The sequence below is a fragment of the Saccopteryx leptura genome, chromosome 1, assembly GCF_036850995.1.
Source record: "Saccopteryx leptura isolate mSacLep1 chromosome 1, mSacLep1_pri_phased_curated, whole genome shotgun sequence".
Taxonomy (NCBI): domain Eukaryota; kingdom Metazoa; phylum Chordata; class Mammalia; order Chiroptera; family Emballonuridae; genus Saccopteryx; species Saccopteryx leptura.
The window spans coordinates 14,831,829-14,859,518 of NC_089503.1; the positions used below are offsets into that span (position 1 = coordinate 14,831,829).

At 45.9% G+C, this 27,690-nt stretch overlaps 2 protein-coding genes across 5 annotated transcripts in view; both read right to left on the reverse strand.

The window, feature by feature from the left end:
• The window catches only part of ZDHHC5 (zinc finger DHHC-type palmitoyltransferase 5), a 28,097-nt gene extending 3,114 nt beyond the window's left edge, over nt 1-24,983 (reverse strand). Inside the window, exons 1-11 of one of the 4 annotated variants that reach the window (XM_066361523.1) lie at nt 24,762-24,983; nt 19,866-21,052; nt 12,604-12,725; nt 6,545-6,702; nt 5,097-5,269; nt 4,840-4,942; nt 3,497-3,588; nt 2,928-3,060; nt 2,346-2,469; nt 1,801-1,913; nt 161-1,020 (exon numbers count right to left, since the gene is read on the reverse strand). In XM_066361523.1, coding sequence (XP_066217620.1) covers nt 161-1,020; nt 1,801-1,913; nt 2,346-2,469; nt 2,928-3,060; nt 3,497-3,588; nt 4,840-4,942; nt 5,097-5,269; nt 6,545-6,702; nt 12,604-12,725; nt 19,866-19,969 — 1,982 coding nt within the window. In that variant the 5' untranslated portion in view covers nt 19,970-21,052; nt 24,762-24,983. Of the gene's footprint in view, nt 1-160; nt 1,021-1,800; nt 1,914-2,345; nt 2,470-2,927; nt 3,061-3,496; nt 3,589-4,839; nt 4,943-5,096; nt 5,270-6,544; nt 6,703-12,603; nt 12,726-19,865; nt 21,053-23,278; nt 23,385-24,361; nt 24,382-24,540; nt 24,693-24,761 lie in introns of those variants that run through there. The other 3 variants (XM_066361525.1, XM_066361527.1, XM_066361526.1) reach the window with 3 other exon arrangements.
• Nucleotides 1-27,690, reverse strand: part of CTNND1 (catenin delta 1) — a 144,662-nt gene that overhangs the window by 86,416 nt on the left and 30,556 nt on the right. The gene's annotated exons all lie outside the window — the stretch shown is intronic.

A 27,690-nucleotide genomic window follows, 5' to 3' on the forward strand; every position in this document is an offset into this window, starting at 1 on the left:
ATTAAACTTCAGTCTCTTAACAGGGCATGAAGAGCTGGCCGCCAGCAGGATAGCCAGGTGCGTGTGACGCACCAGAATGTGCTCGGGCAGCCCTGACGCCTCTGCAAGGACAGGATGCTAATTTCAAGTCCACCGAGGACAAGGATGGACTAATACTTACTTGGGTGTCAGTAACGGCTGCAAGGCCACTTCCTCGGTCTCAGAGACGCCAGGTGGGGCTTTTTGGCTGCTGTAAGACATAGATCGGCCCGAGTATGGGGCAGTTGGGACTGGTTCAGGGGACCCTAGTCCCCGGCCCCGTAGCCCATCTGGCTTGCCAAAACGAGGGGCAACTGGGCGTCCCAGTGGAGTCTTGCCCAAGGGTGATCTCTTTGAATCATCTGAGGAGGAACTGGTACGTGGGGCATGGCCAGAGCCTGGTGTCGACTGTATGCCCGAGTCCCCCAAGCCTGGCTCCTCCTCACGGCCCGGGAGTGGGGGTGACTGGCGTAGCAGCTTCTCTCGTTCCTGGAGGGAGGCCACAATATGGCGCGACAGATTGTCGTACCGGACTGGTGAGGGCTCTCGATGTGCTGGGCCAGTTGGCACCAAATGGGAGTGCCTCTCGGCTTCCCGTTGCTGAGCCAGCCGGGCCGACAGGAAGGGAGAGGTGTAGCCCAAAGGCGGGTCTGGCTCAGGCCCTGCCTGCACTGACTCAAAATCAGGGCTGTCTGAAGGAGTGAGCAGGCTGTCATAAGACAGGCTTCCATTGCGTGTCTGGTTGGCCAGGCTCTTATAGGAGGTGGAGGTTGTGCCCTCTGAACGGATGGACTGCAGCTGGCCGAGCTCAAACCCTGTGCCCTGGGCCGACTTGAGGCTGGAGGAACGTGAGCCACTGGACAGTGGATCGAAGTGAAAACTTTTGCCGAAAGTGGGAGACCGGAAGCTGTCTGGCTCCAAGCTGGGCTCCGAGCGATAGCTGGGGTGGCGGCTGCTCTCCGCAATGGAGGTCGGTTCCTTCAAGCTGTCACCACGACTCAGCTGGGGAGAAAGTAAAGCAGGCTCTTAGTGCTGCTCCTTGTGTGACAGATGCTAGGTCCCAGAGCCCAAGGAGTCCGTCAAAATCAGGACCTGTTCTATGCCAACATTGTTAACATCCACATGCATTATCTTGTTTATTTAATCCCTAAAGGAAATCTGAGTTGTAACAAATACCCCCTTTTTTTTTCCAGAGACAGAGAGAGTCAGAGAGAGGGATAGATAGGGACAGACAGGAACAGAGAGAGATGAGAAGCATCAATCATCTGTTTTTCGTTGCCACACCTTAGTTGTTCATTGATTGCTTTCTCATATGTGCCTTGACTGTGATACTAAGTAACCCCTTGCTCGAGCCAGTGACCTTGGGTCCAAGCTGGTGAACTTTGCTCAAACCAGATGAGCCTGCGCTCAAGCTGGCGACCTCGGGGGTCTCGAACCTGGGTCCTTCCACATCCCAGTCTGATGCTCTATCCACTGTGCCACCGCCCAGTCAGGCAATACCACATTTTAATATGCAGAAAATAAGACTTAGATTAAGTAACTTACCCATGATGGGTTTTGAACTCAGGTATGACATTTAATCAGTGCTTTTATCAAATATGTTACACTGTCCCATTTAATGAAGTCACATTAGCATGGAGATTCAATCTAACACCAACAATTAGTAAAATGCCTTTGATTTTCATTTTGTCCCTCTGACTCTTCCCTCCCCTCTCCCACTCTTCTTTCTTCCAAAACAGCTAGCGTACATTAGAACTCGACTTCTTAGAGACAACTCCGTACCTTGGCGCTGGAAGAATGAGGCATGGCGGCCGACGTGCTGCTGCTACTGTAGCCTGGCCGATACTTGTACATGGTCGGGGTGGGGGGGCTGTCCTTGCCCAAGAGACTGCTATCTGCAGGGAAAAGGGCCAGGGGCACCACTGTACAAACTGCTCTGAACCTGTCCAGAGTTCCTTAAAACACAGGGGAGAACAAGGTAGGAACAGACATACCCAGCAAAGGGAAAAGTCCAGGGAACAAGATTTTACTAAAATCAAGACTAAAGACTTCATTAGCTGAGAACTCAGAATGAGAAAATGCACCAAACACATCTAGGATGCTCTCTGGTCTATCTAGAGCCAACAGTTTCCCCCACACGTGTCCAATTCACTGCCAACAGCTAAGTGGCATCCCATCTCCTAGTGGCATCCCACTCCAAAGGAGTGGCTCGAGTGCCACCTGTTGGGTGTTCTCAGCCACAACCACAACACAAGCGTTACCCCCAAGCCCTTCCCAGTCTGCCTTCTCTGCAGTCAGTCACCTGCCCACACTGCCACCGCCCTTACCCTCATTAGTAGCCAGGCTGAGGTGTGTTCGTAGCCCTGTGTAACGGCTCAGGTCCGGCTTAGGAGGAGGTGGAGGCTCAGCATCTGCAGACTGGCTCTCCGTAATTTCCAAGCTCCCCTTAGACTGGAAAAAGGAGGGAAAATCAGATTTGGAGAACTGGGCATTAGGCAACTCAAAGTATGAAACTGGTAATGGGTGTTGGAGAGTCAGTTATCATGTATTTCTAAACTGGGACTAGAAGACAAGAATCAGTCAGAGAATGGTACCGAATAAAGACAAATTCTCAAAAAAGGGTTTAATCCTGTCGCTTATTTGTTCATTTTCATAACTATTTCTAGAGCACCAACCACCTGCAAGCTACCACGTTAAGTCCTATGAAGACATGGAAATGAATAGATGCAATTTCTAATGTTAGTGAAGTTAGTCTAACGGAGGAAAGAAGATATGTATTTAAGTAATTTTAACACAAAGCAGTAAGCGATAAATACTATGAGAGATGTAAACTAAAAAGCGTGTTTCTATCTCTTTGCCATGAGTGAATCTCTCCAAGTAACCTAGCTTTGCTCCCCTAAATTCCTCACCTTGCTTCTCCTTAGCTCTCCTTGGATGCCATTGTCCATGATCTTCACAGTTACCTGCCCATCTGACACTTCCGGTCGAAGGAAGGGAGGTCTGATGACAATGGTCTTCTCTTTCTTTGGTCTCCCCAAATACCTGAGTGTTAAGAATAAAAGGGCTTTCATTCATTCATTCATTCATTCTACCATATCTACTGGTTGTCTACCTTGTGTAAAACATTTTTTCCCAAGAAAAACAGTTCTACCAGGCCAGTGAAGACATCAGCATTGAACTGATTTGATTCCAGGAAGAACTGCAGCAAGACCAGGCCTCTGGACAGATACTTAGCTCAAGACAATCTGGAGTAAAATCTCCCCCTTAGCAGAGGAGAGGAACCAGAATACCTGACGAGTGTCAGCGGAACTCACAGCCTGCTAAAGGATGGCACGTCTCTCCCATGCAGACACCCCGTTCTAAGAGACTGAGACTCCTTCCTCGAGGCAGTCCTCCCACCAGACCTCCCTGGTACGAGAAGCCCCAAACAGACCCCCCAGTTCTGACAAAAGAATAGCAGACCAGAGGGCAGGCGTACCTGGGTGCTGGAGAACTGCAGAGCACACGGCTGACATTGTTACAGCAGCCGTTGGTGAAGGGGTTCACACCTCCCCGGAACTTACCCGTAACCTAGAGGAGAGAAGGGCCAGGCCAGTCAGACAACAGGACGCTGACTTCCAAGGACCAAAACACAAACCAATGACAAACTACTGTGTATTCACTATGTAGGAGATAGTTAAAAAATGAGTGAAAACACAATCCTGCCATCAGCAGCTTATACTGTGACGGCTAAGAATGACAATGCTAGTTAACTTTGTTAAGTGAGAAAAAAAAATATTAAAATATCCATGTGGGACACGCAACAGTTTTAAGGTCCTTAGATCAAATCCTAGGTCTTCCCCAACAGCTATCTCACTCTAGACATCAGTTTCCTCATGTAAAATGGGGATGGAATAAGTAGCTAACTATTAAATACTAAAATTATTACAAAAGAGCAAACAAGTAAAGTTAGCTATTATTATATGCATGAAAATAATTGTCTAAGCAGCACTATAAGCTTCTTGGGGCTGGCCCAGTCTTTTTTCTTCTTCTTAATTTATTGATTTTAAGGGGGGGGGGGCGAGAGAGAGAGAGAGAGAGAGAGAGAGAGAGAGAGAGAGAGAGAAACATCATCAATCCATTCCTGTATGTGCCATGCCCCGGGATCTAACCAGCAACCTCTGTGCTTCAGGCCAATGCTCTAATGGAGCTCTCTGGCCAGGGCTGGCCCAGTCTTTTATTAAGTTTCTCAAAACTCAGAGCCCAAACTGTCAGTATAAGTGGGTATTCTGTAAATGTTAACTAAGAGATGGCCTCTGCTCTCATGCTTACATGAGAAAGTTGAACACCTCCTCACAAAAACAGTCTTTAGGCCCTGGCCGGTTGGCCTGGCGTGCGGGGGACCCAGGTTCGATTCCCGGCCAGGGCACATAGGGGAAGCGCCCATTTGCTTCTCCACCTCCCCCCCTCCTTCCTCTCTGTCTCTCTCTTCCCCTCCCGCAGCCAAGGCTCCATTGGAGCAAAGATGGCCCGGGCGCTGGGGATGGCTCCTTGGCCTCTGCCCCAGGCGCTAGAGTGGCTCTGGTCACGACCGAGCGACGCCCCGGAGGGGCAGAGCGTCGCCCCTGGTGGGCGTGCCGGGTGGATCCCGGTCGGGCGCATGCGGGAGTCTGTCTGTCTCCCTGTTTCCAGTTTCAGAAAAATACAAAAAAAAAAAAGCTTTAAAAAACAAACAAAAAAAACAGTCTTTAGATGCCACTTGTGGAAACAGGGTCCACACTCAGCGAGGGCTAAGAGACACACGCCTCGTTCTGCAGGGGTCTCCCACCACTCTTCCCATACCTGCTCATTGGTTGTGCGTCCCCTGGCCACCAGCACCACGTGAAATCCCGTGAGGCCAGCTACAGGGATGAAGAATAAGCCAGCCACACACATCACTGCCATTCTGAAGCCAAAAAGTCAAGGAGAACACAGCAAGGTGATCTCACCTTCCCCAGTCCACACTGCAGCCATCTTCCCTTGAACCTCACTACCACAAGATTCAACCTTCCCCATTCCTCCCCCTCCCAATTCCACAACTCACAAGCCTTGAAGGATACGTGACAGCCGTGCGGACCCCTGAGAGATCCTCCATGTGGTAGAGGACATAAAGGAGGCCAAAGCCAAACACACCCATAATGTGTGCTGTCAGGGAAAGGAGGAAGAGGAAGAAATAACGGTAGTTCCGGCGACCAATACAGTTGTTCACCCAGGGGCAGTGATGATCGAATTCCTAAGGGCAAAAGGAGAGACTGAGGCATCCTTGGACCACAGCACTACATCACTTTACTGTCAAGAAGACAAGCAATGGCAGAATGTCAGGGTTGTCTTAGTCATCTGTGATCATGTTCATTATTTAGTTGCAAAACTAAAAACAGGCTCATGCAGTTTATCCTGCTCTGACAGTCTGTACGGAAGACCGTCCAGAGGCTGGTGATCAAAGGCCAAGGCTGCTCCTCAAAGTTTATCCTGAGACCAAGGAACTCTGAAAGGGAACAATGTCAGAGACTTGCAAAAATATCAAGATTCGTGAGAAAAGAGGCTTGGAAGGAAAATCTGGCAGGCAAATGCTTACAACTACATGAAAACTGACTGAAAAAAGAGTCAAAAATAAGAGCAAGGGATGCAGGACAGGAAGAGAAATAGAACTAAAATTTGAATGCAACAGCATGATGTTGTAGGCACAGAGGTAACACACAACCAGGACAAACAACAAAAAGGATGAGCCAAGAGAAGGAATGCTAGAGCTATTAACCCTTTGACTAGTGAGGTTTTTTCATGCTCACTGACCCCTGGGAGTATTTTTCCAAAAAATGAAATTAGTTCCAGTTACAGTTTTATTTTCTTAAAATCATGTTTGTTTGATAACTAATTTATGGAAACAAGAACATAAATTTGCCTTCTTTAATGTTGCCTTACACATGTACAATCGTACTCTGGATGGTCAGGAGGCACGAGGATGTACATGAACATTCATTCGTACTGCTCAAAGGGTTACTCTCAGTGCCAGGAAAGCCTATGGCCACTTGGGGTCCTTCCTGTAACAGAATGTTCACGCTCTACCTCTAGTGTGTACATCCTTGCTAACACTTTTCTGCAGGGAGCAGGAAGACAGGAAGGGAGAGAGATGAGAAGCATCAACTCATAGTTGCAGCACTTTAGTTCACTGATTGCTTTTCCTACGTGCCTTGACGGGGGGCAGGGGGAGGTTACAGGCAAGCCAGTGATCCTTTGTGCTCAAGCCAGTGACCTTAGCCTCAAGCCAGCAACCTTGGGCTTCAAGCCAGTGACCTTTGGGCTCAAGCCAGTGACCACAGGATCATGCTGATGATCCCACACTCAAGCTGGCGACCTCTATCCACCACACCACCACTGGTCAAGCCCTGCTAACACTTTTATTTAAGAGAGCTAGAACAGACAGCCCGGGTAGCCAACCACAACTGTATTTCATGCACAGGACCCGATTCTGCCTCTTTGAGGAGGAAGATGGTAAACTCAAGGTTCTTACCTCCACACAATTGTCACAGACGCTGCAGTGGGAACATCGAGGAGGACGGTAGAAGCGGCAGGTCGCACACCATTTCATGCGCACCTGGATGCCCTTGATTTCCACTGTTTTGTAAAGAGGAGCTCGGAAATCATCCTCCTTGTCTTCATCCTCCTCAGCTGCAGAGAGGAAGTCAATTAAACAACTGTGCCAGAACTGTGCTAAGCACTAGGGATGGGGTAATATTTAAAATATGGCCTCTGCCTTCAAGAAATTCAAACTAATAGGGGAGAGACAAGAAACATGTAACTCTAGTCCTGTGAGATCAACTCTATATACAACATTCTGGGAAAAGAGATGAGGAAGCAATTTACTCTGCACTGGGAAAAGGGGTTCAAGAGAATAGAGCTCAGAGGTGGCTATCACATGGGTACACTGATGTTCTTGGTTACATATTATGAATGTAACTTAAAGAAATAATTTACATATCAGAGCACATATATATGAGTTTGCATAATAGTTCCAGATCTACAAGAGCATGACCGAACTATAAGAATAAATCCGAGAGAGGATCTAACATCAACCTTCCTTCCTATGCACAAAGCCCTTGCCCAAAAGATCTTCCCTACTCTATTAATTTCATATCCATTTATATTTTGGTAGTTTCTTGACTCAAGACATTTTCTTTCACTGAATACCATTTCAATTTCCAGTTATCAAAAACCCACCATGCTACTTTGAAACTTATAGGACATAATTTGCCTGACCAGGTGGTGGCACAGTGGATAGAGCGTTGGACTGAAATGTGGAGGACCCAGGTTCAAGACCCCAAGGTCGCCAGCTTGAGCGCGGTCTCATCTGGTTTGAGCAAGGCTCACCAGCTTGAGCCCAAGGTCGCTGGATCGAGCAGAGGGTCACTAGGTCTGCTGTAGACCCCTCCCCCTCCCCCCGTCAAGGCACATATAAGAAATCAATCAATGAACAACTAAGGAGCTGCAAAAAAGAATTGATGTTTCTCATCTCTCTCCCTTCCTGTCAGTCTGTCCCGCTCTGACTCTGTCTCAGCCACAAAAAAAAAAAAAAGACATAATTTACCCTCTTACCTACAGTGTACAATTTTTATTTTTTATTATTAATCTAGAAAAAAATACATGTAGGAAGGAGAAATTAAGTGACAGTGTAGGGGTTAAAAATTAAGTTTTCTAATTTTACTGACCTGAAGAAATGCTTACAATATAAGTGAAAATAAATGCATAGTAAAGAAATGTACAGCCCTGGCTGGACAGCTTAGTTGGTTAGAGCATCATCCTGAAGCGCAGAGGTAGCTGCTTTGATTCCTTGGTCAGGGCACATACAGGAACAGCTCGATGTTCCTGTCTTTCGCCTCTCTCCCTCCCTCTCTCTCTCACTAAAACCAATAAATAAAATTTTTTAAAAAGAACTATACAAACAAAAAATACCACCTTCAGAATAACAATAAAACTAAACACAATCACACTTATTTATTATATTGTAATTATAGTCTTCAAAACACTGAGAAGAAGTAAGTAGTAGTTATCTCTAGGCTATAAAATTATAGGTGAGATTTCTCTATTTATACTTTCTATATAATGAATAGTCACTCTTTATTGAAATCTTTACATTTTTAAAAAGGGCTTTATTGAAAAAAATTCAAATGCTACTTATTTTGAAATTTCCGATCCTTCCACACTATCATCTACCAGAACTGAGCATTTTCTTTCTAAAGTAGTTCGTAGTGTTTTGATTACTCTTATAATTTAACACAGTATACTTACATAAATATCTTTTCTATCTTCCCTTCTAGACTGAACTATTTGAAAGCAAGAACCTTTTATTTTTAATTTTTTTAAATTTATTGATTTTAGAGGAAATAAGTGGGGGGAAGAAAGGGGGTGGGTGGGTGAAGGGGGAGAGGGAGAAAAACATCAATTTGTCTTCTACTTAATTACGCATTAATTGGTTGATTATTGTTATGTGCCACGACTGAAGATCAAACCCACAACCTTGGCGTATCAGGGCGACGTGCTAACCAACTGAGCTACCCCACTAGTAAAGCAAGGACCCTTTGCAAAAGATCCTCTCAAATGACCATAATGCCTTCCATCTACAACAGCAACTTTCAAACTTTATCATCTCATGGCACACAAAAACTAATTACTAAAATGCTGATCCAACAAAAAAGGTATAATTTTGACTCATTCACACCAGACAGCTATAGTTCTGTTGGCAGTTGTCTTTTTCTCATTTGACAGTCTATAAGGTAACAGAAGTTAGTACCCCTGACTAAATAGGTATTGCATGTTTTGTTTTGAAGATTTTAGTTATTGATTTTTTTTTCTTTAAGATAGAGGACAGAGAAAGGCATGAGGGGAAAGCAGGAAGCATCATTCACAGCTGCTTCCTGTATGTGCCTTAACCTGACAAGTCCAGGGTTTCAAACCAGCAACCTCAGCATTCCAGGTCTACACTCCACTGCACCACCACAGGTCAGGTGGTACTGCGTGTTTTAAAAATGCATTAGAAGCGCTGCCTGACCAGGAGGTGGTGCAGTGGATATAGCGTCGGACTAAGATGCAGAGGACCCAGGTTCGAGACCCCAAGGTTGCCAGCTTGAGCGCGGGCTCATCTTGTTTGAGCAAAAGCACACCAGCTTGGACCCAAGGTCACTAGCTAGAGCAAGGGGTTATTCGGTCTGCTGTAGCCCCACGGTCAAGGCACATATGAGAAAGCAATCAATGAACAACTAAGGTGTCAAAACGAAAAACTAATGATTGATGCTTCTCATCTCTCTCCGTGTCTGTCTGTCTGTCCCTATCTATCCCTCTCTCTGACTCTGGAAAAGAAAAAAGAAAAAAATTATTTGTCTGCGAGCCAGATGCAGCCATCAAAAGAGCCACATCTGGCTCACGAGCTATAGGTTCCCGACCCCTGCCTTAGTTGTTCATTGATTGCTTTCTCATATGTGCCTTGACCACGGGCCTTCAGCAGACCGAGTAACCCCTTGCTCAAGTCAGCAACCTTGGGTCCAAGCTGGTGAGCTTTGCTCAAACCAGATGAGCCCATGCTCAAGCTGGCGACCTCGGGGTCTGGAACCTGGGTCCTCCGCATTCAGATCCGACGTTCTATCCACTGTGCCACTGCCTGGTCAGGCAACGTTTCTAATGCATTTTTAAAACACACAGTACCACCTGACCTGATCTTTAAGAAAAGAGAAAAAAAAAGCCCAACCAGGCAGTGACGCAGTGGATGGTGCATAGGATTGGGACACTGAGGATCCACTTTCAAAACCCCCAGGTGACCAACCAGCTTGAGCGTGGGTTCATCCAGCTTGAGCGCAGGGTCACTGGCTTGAGCATGGGATCCTAGACATGATCCCATGGCCACTGACTTGAGTCCAAAGGTTGCTGGCTTGAAGCCTAAGGTCGCTGGCTTGAGCCCAAGGTCACTGGATTGAGCAAGAGGTCACTAGATCTGCTATAGTCTCCCAGTCAAGGCACATATGAGAAAGCGATCAATGAACAACAAAGGTGCCACAACAAAGAATCGATGCTTCTCATTTCTCTCCCTTCCTATCCCTATCTATCCCTCTCTCTGACTGTCTCTGTAAAAACAAACAAACAAACAAACAAACAAAAAAACTGCTTTGGCACAACAATGTGCTGCAGCACACCGGTTAAGAAATTGCTGATATACATAAATATTTGATGAAAAACACTAAAGGCTCATTAAAATAGCCTTACTTGTCAAAGTCCATTTCATTCACCTGATCTCTGAAACAGGAGTCACAAATGAAGCACTGTGACACAGGCTTTTTTTGAGCAGTGAATTTCAGAAAAACCTCATCTTACCAAAGTTGCTATCCCAATCCCAACTGCCTCAGCCTTACAACTTCACATTTCAGAGAAAGGTTAGATCTCTTCATCAATTTCTTTCTACCTCTTCTTCTGCTAATGACGGTTCTTCCTCTCACCTCCTGTCCCCGAAACAGCCTTCTGCTTCTGCATGCAAAACCCTCCACCGTGCCTGAGAAAGGGCTCCTTCCTACCCTTCGCTGCCCCTTCTTCCCTGTCTGCTTCTCCCTCTTCTCGGGTTCCAGCTCCTCAGTCTACCGGCATGCTCAAGTCTTCCGCATCGAAAAATAACATGGGAAAAACCCAAAAAACAGAAAACACCCTCTTCCCATAAGATATTTTCTTTTGCCTTCTTCACTTTACTTCTTGAAAGAGTCATCTTACTACTCATTGACTCTTCTTCCTCATTTCCTATTCACTGCTTTCCAGTTCATTACAACTTAGGTCATTAACTATATCTCTCCCACATACATATATAAATATACTACTAAAAGTTTTCTTATTCAGATCACTAGTTTAAGTTTTTTAAAATTGATCTGAGAGAGAGAGGGAGAATCATCAATTTGTTGTTCCACTTATTTATGCATCCACTGGATTGGTTCTTTTATATACCCACAACAGTTCTCACCAACTGAGCTACCCAGCCACAGCGAGAACACACACGCACCCACCTACCTACCTTCCTTCCTTTCTTTCCTTCTTTTCCTTCCTTCCTCTCCCTCTTTCCTTTCTTATTTATTGATTTTAGAGAGAGAAGGAGAGAAAGAGAGAGACATCAATCTGTTGTTCCACCTATTTTTATGCATTCATCGATTGAAGAATGTGCCCCGACCAGAGATCAAACCCACAACCTTGGTGTATTGAGACGATGCTCCAACTGGGCGACCCAGCCAGGGCTAGATCGCTAACTTCTTAGTTACCAAAACAATGGCAGTTCTGAGTCTTCATACTATTGGATCTATTTTCTGATACTGCCAAATATCACCTACTTCATGAACTTTCCTTAGTTCACACTTTGACCAGTTTCTCCTTCTACTAAAACCTTTCTTGCTCAATCCCTCTTCAACTGCTCCTCCTTCTCCTCTGCTCCCTTACTAAAGTGTCAGTGCTGGTCAGGACTGAGCTTGGTTCTTTCCTAATCTCATTCCACTTGCTCCAGACAGTCTTCCTCCTGCTGCTTCGAATACCACACGGCTGAAGATTTGCAGACCTTGGTCCCTGAGTCTCATGACTCAATTGCACATTGCTAACTCTACCTAAACGACCCATAAATATCTCAAATTCAACATGTCTGAGATGCGCTGTCTTCCCTCCAAACTTGCTCAACTTTCCTATAACTCGTATCTTGGTTTATAAAATTAGCATCAAACTTACCTCCCAAGTTGGGAACCTTGGAACTACCCTAAACAATTCCTTCACTCTCACTTCTCCCAATAAGCAATTGGTCATGAAAAATTCTGTTGAGTCTACTTCAGAAAAATCGGTAAATCCAGCCTTAAAGTCAAGTTCTCCTCTGACCTGCATTCTTCCCATAGCCTCCCAAATGGTATCGGTACATCCTTACAAGTTATTTTTATAAAATGAAATCTGGTCCTGTGATTCCTCCGGTAAAAGACCTCTTGCTGTCCAAAGGAAGAAGATCTATTGACTTCAGCACATAAAAAGTCCTCCACAATTTGGCTCTGGGTCTCTCTTTAGCCTCTTCTGGCCTCACCATGTACTCTGCCTTCCACCCCACTGAGTTCAGCATTTCATGGCTACAAGCTTCTGCCTAGAACGCCCTTCTCTTCCATTCTCTACCTGGTAAGGTCTTTCCTACCTACCTTCAGCAGCATTTCCCAGTTTATCTGGGCAAATATTAGTGCACTTTTCTATGGTTTCACAGACTCTTGTTCGTGCCTCCATTAGTTTGTATCACACTGTTATACCTGTCTAATGCACCTTAGACATCACCGTGCCTAGCAATAATGCCTAACCTATATTATTTCTGCTGAACAGATCACTGAAAATCAAAGAGCTAATTCAAAGTGAATCGCATGGCTAAAGTAATGACATAGTGCTGAAGGCCCGGACCTGCGTTTCATCAACAGACTATAAAAGTATTCCAAACCCTAGGACTCTTAAGGCCCATGATCCAACATGTATGTCCATATATCATTCTCTTTCAAAGGTAGGAAGGAGCTTCCAAAAGGAAGAGGAAAATCTTACCTCGAGGGAAAATCCCCGGGTCCATGAAGGTGGCCATGCTGAAGTTGGCCAGCACAAAGAGAAACACAATCGCATTGTAGATGGGCACTGCAGGTGACACAGAGAGGCTCAGTCCTGGACAGCTGCACAGATAAGACAGAAAATGAGGGGCTGCCTCTAATACTCTGGACACCAATCATATAAGTATCTATAAAGATTCAGCTCACATACTATTTAAATCTTGTGTAGTTCACCTTCACTGTCGCAAATTACTTTATCCTTCCCAACCAAAGGGTCTAGGAGCCCACAAAAATGCTGACTTTAGATCAAGGTACAAGAATGAATCTCTCCTACCATGACCCCTTGCACTAAGGCCTGTGTTCTTCAGATTCTTTCTTCCCTGGTGGATGTTTCCACGGGTTTTAAAATCTGCTCTGATTTCCTTTTTAACACAGCACAAGAGTTAGGGACTGAGTATGTAACTGATACCAGCGACACTCCCTTCTCTGGAGCAGCCCGAAGGCTTCTGGCTCCCAGCCATGCCCCAGTGACCCGTACATTGGCCCAGAGCATGGGACACCACCTGCCTCTCTGGCTCCCACTCCCTCTGGCTTTGAACGGCTCTCAACTGCCTGAAGTTTCTTCCATCAGAGAGTCTTGACTTTTATTCAGCTAGAGGCTAGTTCTCACTGTGAAAACAGGGGAAGAAAACCTACAACCCCTAGATATGAATGGGCATATGCATCCTGTATTCCACAGGGTCCCAATCAAGACATATGCTTTAGGTAACTTTTTTTGGACCAAAAAGAAAACTGTGCCTTAGGCCAAGTTTACGCTCAATTGCCGTGGGGCCTGGAGTCCAGCAGGACTGCTGCAGGTGCTCTTCCTCTCCCTGGGAGCTGGAGGTCTCAGAACACAGATGTGCTGCTTGCTCTGTCCTAGTGCCCACGCCCTCTCCCCTGCCTCAGCTCAGGAAGAACTTACAAGACAGTGGCTAAATACCCTGATCTGCTTTGTGGCTGAGAACTTAATCTCCAGAATTAGGACAGCATCTGTCTTTGTCCCCTTTATCTAGACCGGTCAGAAGGAAAGGATGAGTTCCCTGAAGGAACAGGAGGAGGGGTGTGGAGAACAAGCCAGCATGAGTCTGGAGAATTCACCCAGAGCAGTCCTAGACAGCTGCGATCTGTCTCCACCGAAACAAAAGGCACAGCCCTAAATAGTGATTCAAGACAGTTCGCAGGAATTGAGCTCCTTAATGATACAAATAAACCACTGATAAGAGACAAAAGTGATTGCCTGACCTGGCGGTGGTACAGTGGATAGAGCATCGGACTGGGATGCAGAAGACCCAGGTTCGAGACCCCAAGGCCACCAGCTTGAGCGAGAGCTCATCTGGTTTGAGAAAAAGCTCACCAGCTTGGACCCAAGGTCGCTGGCTCGAGCAAGGGGTTACTTGGTCTGCTGAAGGCCCGTGGTAAGACACGTATGAGAAAGCAATCAATGAACAACTAAGGTGTTGCAATGCACAACGAAAAACTAATGACTGATGCTTCTCATCTCTCCGTTCCTGTCTGTCTGTCCTTGTCTGTCCCTCTCTCTGACTCTGTTAAAAAAAAAAAGTGATTGTCACAGAGCATCTCTCAAGTCGACCACCACCATCTATTTATTCAGTTTCCATTTAGCCATCATTAAAAAAACTTAAGTAAATATTACATGCAAAACTTTTTAGGTAGTAAATATCAACTCTCTGCTTCTCCTGATGAGTCAGTACATAAAATTGGAAGATAATGAAGCTACAATAAAGGCATTGATTTCAAAGGGCACTGATTTCCTTCATAGTTCTGAGTTTATTCTAAGTCTCCTAGAAAAGCTTCTTCCTCTGGGGTTTCTTTGGTTCAGAAGAGATGTCTCCCTACCTTGGCAGAGTTTGGGGTGAACTACAAGCAAAAAGGAAGAGTCCGTACGCAGCCCCACCTAAAGCCCGACTTCCTCGGCTCCTCAGGAGGGAGGGAGAGAAACTGAAAACCAGTCATCCAGGTCAGAGCCCCTCCCTCGTACTTAGCTGCCACCTCAATTTCCTCCTGAGGAAGAGGAGAAAGGGTGACTCACTTGACTCCTACAGCCTGAGAGGAGGATAATTAGAAGGGGAAGGGGAAAAGAAATTAAATCCTTAGAACACTGAGGTACCATGATTTAAAAGTCTCATTCCTAGAATTGGCCATTGTGGCTACTGTGAATGATGAGACATCAGCCCCTTCACAGGACCAAATGCCAAGCTTTCTGACCCCAATCTTTCTTCAGTTTCTGCATTTCCAAAGAAAATCATAAAATCTCTTCTGTATCCTGCCGAACACCTACCCGTGGATAACTGACTTCACCCCTACTACCTTCTTGATATCAACTCATCCCAGTTGAAGTATGAAATCCGAGAATCAAGTTCCAGTATCTGTTGCCAAAATAAAGCCTGCCCCAGAGTGGCAGTTTCTAGAAACAAAACAAATAGCTGCACAGGGAGTATTTGCTCCTAGGTCCAAATCAGGGACCCACTGCTTCCAACCCGCACACTCGCGCTGAGGGAACACCCTATCAAGGACAGGCAAGCATGAGCAGAGCCTGTTCCTGCTGTATCCCATTGTGTGGCTCAGGGAGAAGCTTGCTGTTGCTATAGTATTTGGCCAAATTCCTAGGTGACCACCCCAAGTAGCCTGTCTGAATCTGTTGCCTTTGATGGAAGGAGATGAGGCCTGAGCTGAGAGCTGTTGGGGCTCGTTCTTCCCCCCCAGCAATAATCACAGAGCTCCAAAGCAGAGGGAGTGGCTGTAGCCTGGAAGGCTGGCTGACTGACTCACTGATGAAACTCCCAGAGCTACACCATCCCAGAAAGAACAGGTTCTTCTGCCCACCCAGTCAGCCCTGCTGTTTTCAAGCCAAACAAAATGGGGAGAATGGGTTTCATACCTATACTCTTGAAAATCTGTCTTCTAGCCCTAATTCTTTCTATTAAAAATGGTTCAATTTCTGGTATGAAAAACAAAGCAGGAGTCAAGAAGCTTTGGACTTTAATCCTCTCTCAATCAATATTTTGCTAGGTAGCCTTAGGTAAGCCACAGAAACCTCTCCAAGTTTGCTACTTCAACTACAAAATACAGATATGAGAATGAAGGAGACGATGTCTGAAAATATCCTAGAATTCTTTTTAAACCAGCTGGCTTAATACTGAGCATTCGCTGGCTGGAAGATACACACACACAATCACCATTACCATCATCAGCAATTATCATTGCAGCTCCACCCTCATCCTCAATTCCACTTCCCCATCTGAGATACTGGGGACTCAAGAGCACTTGAAACATAGGCACTCTGCTCCTAAAGAACAGTCTACACATTCCACCCATGCCTAGCACATAGTTTTGAGTGTATGACTGGTGTTCCTTGTTAATGAGGAAAGGCCGGAACGAATACCCCACTTCCTGCCCCTGGGGATCCTCAAGATTCCAGAAAAACAATTTCTCCCCTTAAAGGTGGGTGAGTTTCTCTTAAACACTTCATTTGTGGTGTATCTGTTAGCCGGACTCAAGTAGCTCAGTGCAAGACATAGGACCTGGGCACTCATTCCGGGATGAGAAAACAATGTGGGAAGGAAAAGAAACCACCACTGCTCAATTAATGCCGTAAATCACGAGACCACGCCCACTCATTCACATCAGGTCCTAGCACCACCGCAGCCATGAAAAAAAGACCAGAGGGAGAATCGCTCAGGTGCCCAACTCCCTGGGGTAAAGGGGTTGGGAGGGGCCAGAGGCAGAAACTGAAAGAAGCTCCCCCATGGGTCAGACGCTGGAAAGACCAGCACAGATTTCTGCACAGCCCTGACTCTCACCCTTCCTGCAGAGGATCACCTGCAGCAGATTTACCCTATGCCCTCCCTACCGACTTTAAAAATAAACAAAATGAGACACTGGTTGGCTCTGCCCACAGTTCAAGGAAACTTTAGGGGATACAGCTCAGTGAGTTATTTCAAATGGTACTACCAGGAGCCCTAAAAAGGGCTCAGGAAAACAAAGTGGGGACACCAAGCGGCTGGGCCTCTCTACGCACCAGCCTGACTTGAACCAGACAGTTCTAATCTGATATTTCATGTACTGGGGTTCCAAATAAGACCTCATTTGAAAAAAGGGTCATGCTGCTTAAATAAACTGCTCTAGGTCAACTTCCTCATTATATAGAGGAAGAAACAGGTCAACAAAGTCTAACAGGCTCTACCAAAACCAGTCTCCTGACCCCTTCAAAGTGCTTATTCCTTCTACCTAGCACTGCCCCTTGCCAATCACAAAAGGAGGCTAAACAAAGACAGAGTGGAGCCAGGCACATTCTCTTAAATGCAAAGTCTAATGCCTAAATGGAGTGGGAGGGTTACTTTGGCAGATACTCGCCTTCCCAAATAGAAAAGGAGGAAAGAATTAAGACATGATCCCCAGTAATTCACCAGCTTAGTTTTAAGTAGTGAATAAATTCAATGAATGGGGGGGGGGGGTAGACTTCCAGAAGGAAGACCTCAACTGCTCTACTCAAGCTTTTCTGGGGTAGAACAACACCTTTTTTTTTTATGTTTATTTTATTGATTTTAAAGAGAGGGAGCGTGAGAAAGAGACAGAAACATCAATCTGGTCCTGTATGTGCCCTGACCAGGGATTGAACCTGCAAACTCTGCACTTCAGGACAATGCTCTAACCAACCAAGCTATCTAGCCAGGGCAGGAACATCATGTTTTGATGACCAAGCCCAACTGATAATTTCTGCTCACAGCTTTCTCTACTTGATAAAGAAACATGGCGGGCAATTACACCTAATTGGTTGAAGCCTGTATGCCTCCACTAATCACATCTGCCAATTGAAAGGGACTCTTCCTCCTACTCGCAGTCCTCTAGGTCCCAAAGTAATTCTCACCAGGGCAGATGCAGATACAAGAACAGATAGTTGTAGCCTAGCGAAGAGAAGAGCAGGATGACAGAAAGTGACAGATTTAGGGCCCCAAATAAAAGCTGGTTCAAAGACAGCCCTCCTCTTATCTATTTGAAATCATATATTATTTTCTAAATTGTATACAGTTTTCAAGAGGGGGTTCTCCAAGGTACTGAACCTCAAAAGGGACAGAAAGTGTGTGCGACCAATTTTTCAGAAGAGTGGCACCTCAGCCCAGATCCGTGCCTGTAGAGGAACTGCTATGGTTGGATGGAGAGGAGGTGAAGACTTCAGAGGGTCACAGTAAGATAAAGCGGGTGCCTGTGTCTCCACAGGTGGACAGGGAGGCCCTAAGGGAGGACAAGAGCCCAGAAACTGGTCCTGAGGAAAGGGCCAAGGGGAACTCTATGGCCTAAGGCAGCTAACTTGATTTGAGGCCGTCATTCCAAATAGGCAATGTGGCCCTCCAAAGTGCCTTTTCCTCGACTGAGAGACCATGAAATAAGAAGGGCTTCTACTTTTCTGGCACCAGGGAATGGAAAAGTAGGTTAAATAGCTTCAACTATCAGTTGAGAAAATGCCTATGTCAGGACAACAATGTGTGGCGAAACTGGTATAACCAGCCAAGCACTTCACTGTTTCCAGATCAGCAAATTAAAGCAAGGGTTCTGCCTGCCCTACCTCAAGAACAGACTGGGTTGAAAGAGAGAAACCACTTAGTCCCCTGAATTTCCAACTTCCCCAAGGCTTTGCCCCTTGAAGGAAAATAGAACCTCCCCAATAAGCAGGACTGAGGGTGTCAAAGTGGTCTTGTATACATCCTCCCTGACACAGCACCACAACGGCTACAAGGATACTAAGATCCCATATAAATGTCTGTGGCTAAATGTTGATTCTACTTACTGGCCACAACAGCTGAAACCAAAACAAGTCTGACACTAAGATTCACCCCTCCCTACTGGTAGTCAATGCATGAAGGACAGAACACCAAACATGCTGAATTTAAGCCAGAGACAAGATTATCAAGGGCAGAGAAGGGCAGCACCGCTCTAGATCCATGAGAATTCTGCAGGTTATGTTCAGGTCGGGGAGCTGGGGCCAAGGAGCCCATGACTTCTAATCAGAGAAAAGGGAGAGTAGGATGATGTTTATAGCTTAGATAATAGGTCTTTTCCTTACCTAGAAACTAAATACAAAACTTCACTATTACTTTGCTGACCCACATTTTTTAGAATTCCTTTTGGCATAAACTCAATTTGGGGGGGTTCCCTCCCTCTTTTCTCAGATTTAATTCCTGTTTGCTATTTCTCCCCCTAATAGTAACTGCCCACCCCAGAAATTCCTAATTTATTCATCCTTCAATGAGTCCAAACTGCATTCATTCCCTACCACTTCATTTTCTTCCTCTTTCCAACACCCTCCCATTGCTCTACAGCAACTCACCAGTAGGTTAAGCCTGAACCACAAGTAAGTGAACTTCCCATAAAAATCTACCCATGCTCTCACTGTTCCAAGAGCTACAGCTAGAACACCAATTCAGTGACTCGACAGTTTAAGGCTCAGAAGGCTGGTACATGTTAATTTACAAACAGGTAACAGCAAAGATGCTTGCCAGGTGGTTGACAGCTAAAACACGGGGGAAGGGGAAAGAATAAATCATCCAGTCTCTTTCGATAACAAGCAGACAAATGAAGTCAGAATATCCTAAGTGGGAAATCTTTAAACACCAACTGCTTTTCCTAATAGGGCCCTTCAGCAGGAATTAATACAAAGGAAATCTTCTAGGATTTCCTAGATAAATAAAACTTGCCTTCACTTCCCAAGTAACAGTAAAGCCAAAACTCTCACTGGTGTATCTTCTAAATCAATTCTCAAGTTTTCCAGCACTCTCAGTCCCACAGTCTTAAATGTTAGCTTCAGACATCCAGGGGAAAAGGCGCAGTTATCTGAGAAACCTTTCATCTAGTCTAGTTCTCTTTTCTCTGATTGCCTAAGCTGCTTCAAGCCTCTCCGGCGGTTTCCTCCCACTTCCTTCCTAGTTCAGGATCAGCTAATGATGGAGCTGAGTAGGACAATGTGAACATCTGTGATTCCAGAGGGAGGCAGGGAAAGACAGGATTCAATGGAGTGAAATTTATAACAAGGCTGAGAGGACAGGCTTTCCCTCCTCTTCCTACCATGTCTCTGGGATCTGGATTTAGCTCTATCAGACACCCAACACCTAGTTACTTGGCTTCGAAAGCAAAACTCTAGAAAAAAAAATACCCCATCACCTCCCAGGAATGCTCGCAAAGTACCACTGCTGGGAGAAAACTCACGTGAAGGCAAAGAAGAGGGTCGTGGCTCCCACTAAGAAGATGGCGGCTGCTGAGACCGGAACATACTTGCTGGGTTTGAACCTCTTTCCAGACTCTGCGGGCATGGTGGAGGTCTGATGGGAGAACTGCCCTGCCGCATAGCCCAGGCCCACACAACGGCAGAACAGACCAGAAAACGGGCTGAGGGCAACAGCGGGAACAAGCGCGCAGGACACCAGAGAAAGAGAAAACTTTAAATTCGCACCCTTCCCCCTCCCAAATAAAAGCAAAGGTCAAAAGATCTCAAACGAAAGAAAGCGCATGGGAGGGGGAAAGGTGACTCCAAACGGTGATCAACCACCTCCGCAGGACGAGGCAGAAGGCAAGGTTAAGAAACACAGCCTGTACAGTTTAAAAACGGGAGACCCACAGCAGGCTGTGCACATGCAAACAGTCGCAGGTAGAGAGCAGAGGCAGTCAGACAGCTCAAGGAACAGCTCATGGATGGAGAGAAGTCTTCAAAAGGAAAGGAGGGGAGAATACCAGGGTAGGGCAGAACAAGGGAAGATTCTTCTGAAGAGATACTGTAGTACCTCCACGACTACCACGCTTCCACAAAATATGAGCTGCACACAAAAGGTGTGCCTTGTGTTTCTATTTGAATCCAAAAGCCCAGGGCCCCTGCCCTGTAAAGAGAAGCTGTTTCTACTGCAGTCCTGTCTCCTTCAGGCAGCTTCCGCAAGGCCGCCACTCCCACACCTTGACTTCGGGGCTGGTAGTCTGGCAATGCTTTAATTTTATTTATTTTCTCTTGATGGCTAAAGCTGGGCAGCAGCTGTTACAAGATTGAGTTGTAAATCCTCTTCTTCAAAGGGGAGGGAAACAGAGAGAGAGAGAGAGAGAGAGAGAGAGAGAGAGGGCAAGCTTGTCTGTCTTCAATCTCTTCTTATTTGCAAGCCCCCTAAGGGTTCCGTTTCCTAAAGAGTTCATGCAAAACTGAAGGGAAACATAAAATCCCTGAGGCCATGTTCTTCCCAATAAGCAAAATAAGATGGAGAAATCAATTCCACTCGATACTTTTTAAAGGTTACTGTTGATGAAAGCAGAGTTGCACAGAGGTCCGTTTCTAGGTTACTCAAATGTCTGATCTTTCGTCTTCAATCTTGGGCTGTCTGAATGCAGAGTTCAACTGGGTTACAGTGCCTCACCTGGAAAGAAAAAAGTATGTATCGTTATCACAGAAATTCTTTCAGGGTATTTCTTTTTTTTTTTTTTAATTTTATTTATTTATTTTTTTTTACAGAGACAGAGAGTGAGTCAGAGAGAGGGATTGACAAGGACAGACAGACAGGAACGGAGAGAGATGTGAAGCATCAATCATTAGTTTTTCATTGATTACTTTCTCATATGTGCCTTGACCGCGGCCTTCAGCAGACCGAGTAACCCCTTGCTGGAGCCAGCGACCTTAGGGTTCAAGTTGGTGGGCTTTTGCTCAAACCAGATGAGCCCGCACTCAAGCTGGTGACCTCGGGGTCTCGAACCTGGGTCCTCTGCATCCCAGTCTGACGCTCTATCCACTGCGCCACCGCCTGGTCAGGCTTTCAGGGTATTTCTTAAGAATATCAAGGCTAAAACCCCATAGGCCACCGTTAAAAAGTGCCCTTTGAAAGATTAGTTTCCAGTTCACTTAACCTGTAAGAGGGGCTCTTAATTAGGAGGACAATGAGTCAAGAATCCTCCCTCTTCTGAGTGCTGTTCATATGGCAAAGAGAAGAATATGGCTTCACCTGGCCTAAGGTCACTGTTGTAAGGGGCCCATCTCACCTGACACAGATAGTAACAAGTATCAACATCTAAAAACAAACAAGGGCACAGCACTCCTAGAAAAGAGACTGCTCTATAGACAAACAGTACTTACTGCTACAATGAAAAAGAGGAAAAAATAACCTCAAAATTAGGACAGTAAGTCTCATTTCCTTTCTGCGTGTGTCTCTCTCTCATCCCTTTATGCTTCTTAGTTATAACCCTGATGAGGTGGAAGCTGAATTTTTGGTCTTCTGGAGTAACACATACAGGAGAAAGGTTCTTTTTTTACACTGGAGGGTGAGGATGCCCTCTATGAAAAACAGAGTCAACCCTAGAGGCTGGTCCTTCTCCATTCAACCGTTCTTTTTATTCCTACATTGGTCTATTAGAAGTCAACAGAGCCCCACCTTCCCTGATATGATTAAAAGTAACAATTATTTCTGTTGATGGTAGTAGCAAAACAACACTAGCACTTTGGATTTTATAGGATGCTTTTCATCTAGTGATCTCAAAGCACTTAACTCACATTATGTGTGACAGAGTCCCTTATCCCACCCTGTAAAATTGAAGGCTAGAAAATGCCTGAGGCTATTCCACTGAATCACTAGAGCAGTCAAGTTCAGAGCCCAAGAGTTTGTGTGCCCCTTTGCCAACTGAACCCTTTCTACCTTTCCTATCCACTCTACCACCTGTCCAGTGATGACAACTTAAAATCTACAGACCAATTTTCTACTTGTTCAAATCTAAAAATAAGAGTATTATCATACCTAGTGATCTTAGTATTTCTCTTAATACCAAAGACAAAGATTAAAATATCAGAAGATTTGAATAATGAAATACAAATGTGCTCTGAATTTATCATTTCCTCTCTTACCTGTGGAATAGAGGGCAAAGGAACCCTCCTTCTAAAGATGCATTGTCTCTTTAAAAAAAAACAGCGTGTTAGAGGGCCGAACAACAATATTAGAACAAAGTAACACCGAGAGATTACAATGTTAACATCCTAAAAAATATAAATCCTCTCTAGTTCTAAATTGTATGACTATTTTAACTCTCCACTTCCCATAGGAATCAAATCCCAACCTTCTGAATGTAGGTCCAAGTAACTTTGTTGACAATAAGCAGCAAATTCTTGATCTGTAGACAGTAGTATTAAACTTTCAAAACCCCAAAGATTAAAAGAAAATGGAAAATTGCACTGCTTATATTTTTCCAGATTATATTTCCTAACAGGAAAACAGTCACATGAGCTAATACTTGCACAGTAATACAGGATCATCAAAGGGCATGCAACCTGACCTATCCTGGCGCAGTGGATAAAGCTTGGACCTGGAATGCTGAGGTCGCTGGTTCAAAACCCTGGGCTTGCCTGGTCAAGGCACATAGGAGAAGTAACTACTACCAGTTGATGCTTCCTGCTCCTCCCCCACCCCTTTTCTCTTTCTCTCTTTCTCTCTCCTCTCTAATAAGTCAATAAATAAAATCTTTTTAAAGATAAATAAATAAAACGTCGTGCAATTTTTGGAGTATGATAATGATAAACAAAAGAGATCAGCACCTGAGGTGTCTGAGGGATATACGTTAGAAGGGATAAGGCATACCCTGAATGTAGTGAGAATAAGACCTACCAGGTCTTGGCAGAAGGATGTGCTGTGGATAGTAAGGATAAGACTGCAGGTGAGTGTGTTTCATCAAAGCCAGCAGTCTGGATCCACATCAGTATGAGAAAGGTGTACAAGCATGTGTATGACACAGGCACAGAGTAATCTAAGGAATGGAAATATGTATATATGTAACAAACTAGAGCATATATGGTGCTTTAATAAGGGTATACAACAAGGACCTCCTTAAAGAGGTGAATGGATATGAACAGTACCACTAAAAACACAAGTATTGTTTGTTGAAATAAAAAGATGTAATAGTACAACATAGTAAATCTGGATACAAAGTAATCAAGGTAGCAAGGAATAACCCACATGTCCAGATACTGGTAACGCAAAGGTTATGGGTTTTACCCACAATCAGGGCACATACAGGAAAAAACCAATGTTTCTCTCTACCTCTCTCTCTAAAATCAATAAATAAAATTTTTAAATAAAATTTATTGGTGGAAGTTTAATATGGGTATCATCATCACCTACTGAAGTAGCAAAGTATACGGATATATTTATATAATTCTTGCAAGCATTAGGTGAGTTCTGAAGAATGGGAGATAATGAGTACTGTGAAGAGATTTGATACAGTACAGAGGGATACTGGGGTAAAAAACAAAATAGGGATATAAATATAACATCAACCTAGACAAGATGGCATTCATCAGGAAGGCAATAATCCAAGGCATAAAAAGGGTTACAGTATAACATATCTGATCCTACACCTCCTTTCATAACTTTTAAGTCACTTTCTTCTCGTTTCAGTTTTCATCCGGCCAAGTGGGTAAAGATCTTCCACCTCCCTCTCCTACAAAGAGATCCCTATATGTAAGATACTGGCAAACATCCGAGCTCCACTTGTAAAAAGTACAAAGTACTAAAACGCATGGAGCAGCGGCTGGTGGGGTTAAGGAAGCTGACGGATGGGAGAGAACAGGTAACAGGATGAGACTTGAGCCAAAATAAGTAACAGCAGAGTGAGGCGAGGGACCCGAAACGCAGGGAGGTAAAAGGGAAGAGCACCCTGTCCCCACCCCGGAGCTGGGCAAAGAGAATCACCGTATGGGGCAGAGCGGGCTGAGACTGAGAAGACGGACTCCGCGGCGACAGGGCCCACCGGGGCTGCGGGGCACTGCGGAGCCCGGCGGCGCAGGGTCGGGGGCGGAAGGGGCGGCGGCTGGGTGCCAGACGCCGAGGGGCGCCGGGGTCCCGAGCAAAGACCGGGGGCCGGCACTAACCCGTTCTGAAAACAGACGGCCGTGGATCCCCGGCCTCGACTCGTCGTCCGTTTCCGGGGCCCACGGGTCCCGCCGCAGTTGGATGACCCGGCCCGGAGGAGGAATGGGGCCTCAAGCCACCTCCCCCTCCTCGGTCCCCCTTCCCTAGAGGTCACTCTCCCCTCCCACCTCACTGGCCCCGCACTTCCGGTTCCGCAGGGGCCGGTGTCCCGGGTACTCACCCCCGGCGCGGTTCCCGTCACCACCGCCGTCGTTACCGCTGCCGCCTCTCGGCAGTGCCGTCCGGCCTCTGGGAGGCAGCGCGCGGCCCCCGCACGCTCCACGCCCGCCCTGCTCCGCGCGCTCCCGCTCGGCGACGCTCGTCTTCCAGCCGGCGCGCGGCCGTTGCCCTCAGTGCCGGGTCTCGAACCCTCCCAGCGTCCCCATTGGCTGCCTGTCCCGGGCGCGCGCGACGTCTCGCACAGGGCACGTTTCTCTCATTCATGCGGCTCACGCCGCCGCGCCCCGCCCCCGCTCACTCGCCCATTCACCCATAGCCCCTACCCCCCCCCCCCACTGCGCTCTAGGACGTGCGCGCGAACCCCCGCGACCGCAGCGACCTCGCGGTCTGATTGGCTGCACGAGCACAGCGCCGTACGCACGCGAGAAAGCGGGAACGCGCGCGCAAGGCCGCGGTTCCGCAGACGACTAGGAGAGGGGGATTCGTTTACTGCGCAGGAGTCAGAAATGGGAAAACGACCAGGGAGTATTCTCTTTTCCTGCGTTCTACTTTCTATTCTTACTGTATCCAAGCAGAAATATTTGCAAGTAAAAGGCAGTTATATGTGTGTACTGGGAGAACTCAAAAGCAAGCCGCTACCCTCTGGAACTCGCCAACCCCCCTCCGCGTATGTGTGGTACAGTCCAGACAGGCTTCTAGCATAACCAATCACCTCTAGAGGTCCTGCTGTCTTTCTGTTTCAGCCCCTTCATTCATTGGCCAAACTTTTGGCGACTAATTCTCGCCTTCTCACCAGTACTTTTTTTTTTTTTTAATGGCGAAAACTTTATTTAAAACTATCTTAATGAAGCTATTCTCAGTCCAGCGAAGTTTCCTGGTATCGGCAAACTTTCACGGGAATGGAATGGTCTGGGGCTTCCGGATAGAGGACGCTCCAGGACTAGAGGAGTCCGTGTGGGACAAAGCTTCTGCCAAAGGCCGGGGAAGAAGATGAAGAGCAGGCCCGAGCCTTGGAGCAGTAATGCCAACGATGGAAGGAGGCGCTTGGGACGCGCGCCATCTGAGGCCGTGGCAGCCGCCCGCCTCTGCTTAATTTCCTTAGTTTCTCATTGCAAGGAGTGGGCGCCGCATCCTAACCTCGCTGGAAGGAAAGGGTTCTTCTCTAGAACCTCCTCTCTGGCGAGGTGCTAGCCACCTGGACCTCGATCACAGCGCCACACTGCTGTGAACCCCAGCGCAAAGCCAGGTGTTATTTAGCTCGAGGCCATTTCTCTTTTGAAAGCCGCTCTGGCTGTCACCTAACAGTCTTTCAAAAAAGTGCTTCACCAGCCACTTCTCAGAAGCCACGGTTTCTCACCTGTAAAATGTAATTCCAAATCCTGATGTCCGTGCGCAGGTTCGGTGTCAAATGTCGCTGGTTTAACTGTGATTTGATACTTAAGCACCAGGGAGCAAGATGGAGATCTACCTCGGATCTAGTCTAGTTCCTATCTGACATTGTTCATCAGGTTCTAGTTTATTGCTAAAGACTCCAATCCACCATTTATTGCAACACCCTGGAAAGTTCTTTTAATTACTGTATGAAAAAATGAGTTATTGCCTGACCAGGCAGTGACGCCATGGATAGAGCGTCAGCCTGGGGATGCTGAGGAATCAGGTTAGAAACCTTGAGGTTGCCAGCACGGGGTCGCCAGCTTGAGCCCTGGGTAACTGGCTTGACCATGGGATCATAAACATGACTCCATGGGCACTGGCTTGAAGCCCCAGGTTGCTGGCTTGAGCAAAGGGATCACTGGCTCAGCTGAAGGCGTTCACCTCCCAAACACACAATGCACTTATCAGAAGCAATCAATGAACAACTAAGGTGCTGCAACTATGAGCTGATGCTTCTCATCTCGCTCTCTTCGGGTCTGTCCTGTCTGTTCCCCCTCCCTCCTCTCAAAAAAAAAAAAAAGAAAAAAAAAGAAATCTTCAAAATATTTTCAACCTTATAAATATTTCTTTTATTTATAGAGGCTTTTTTTGTCAGGTTAGTTAATTTGTTTCCAGAAGGAGGAATCCAATTTCACTTTTTCTATTGCTTAATTTTCTTGGATTTTAAGACTTCCTTATTTCCCCAACTTCATAGATTAGGCATCTTTCGTTTCCTTTGGATAGTCTAAGACCTGTATATTGTTTTGTCTCTTGGCTCTACGATACTAAACAGAATAAAAATTCAGTCTTCCACCATCCAACCACATTCTAAACTCCCCTGAAACACTGGGCTACTGGATGCCACACTCTTGGCTAGATGAGCACTAATAGTGGCATAATTACTCTCCCAAAGTTTGGCGATTCCAATTTCTTGTCCAGTTCTACTTAGGATCATGCAAAATATTTCCTGGAAAGGATGTTTAATAGAACATAAGATTTAAACTGCAAGTCACCTCTGAAATGTTTTGCACAATAAAATCTAGGCTAAAACAATGGGTTATCCAGGCCACCAAACTTCAAATAAATCACTGTATATTCAATATTATCAAGAAATACCTTATAATTTTTCTAGTGTAGTTTACCTATACTTTTTCAAATCGTCTTCACTTGTATTTCCTCATCCCAATAAATGGCAAACCACAGTCATTTTTAGTTCAACTCACTGGTAAATAAGCAGGTAGGCAAGGAAAAATGCTGCCCTTGGGTTTACACTCAATTAGGGAGGAATAACCTGTCTTTCAGAACCAACCACTTTCCTTTTTTTTTTAGTGAGATTGAGAGCTGTGTGAAGATATGGACAGGGAGATAAGAAGCATCAATTCTTCATTGCATTGCAGCACCTTAGTTGTCATTGCTTTCTCATATGTGCCTTGACCCAGTTGGGGTGGGGGAGCTCCAGCCGAGCCAGTGACCCCTTGTTCAAGCCAGCAAACTTGGGCTCAAGCCAACAACCATGC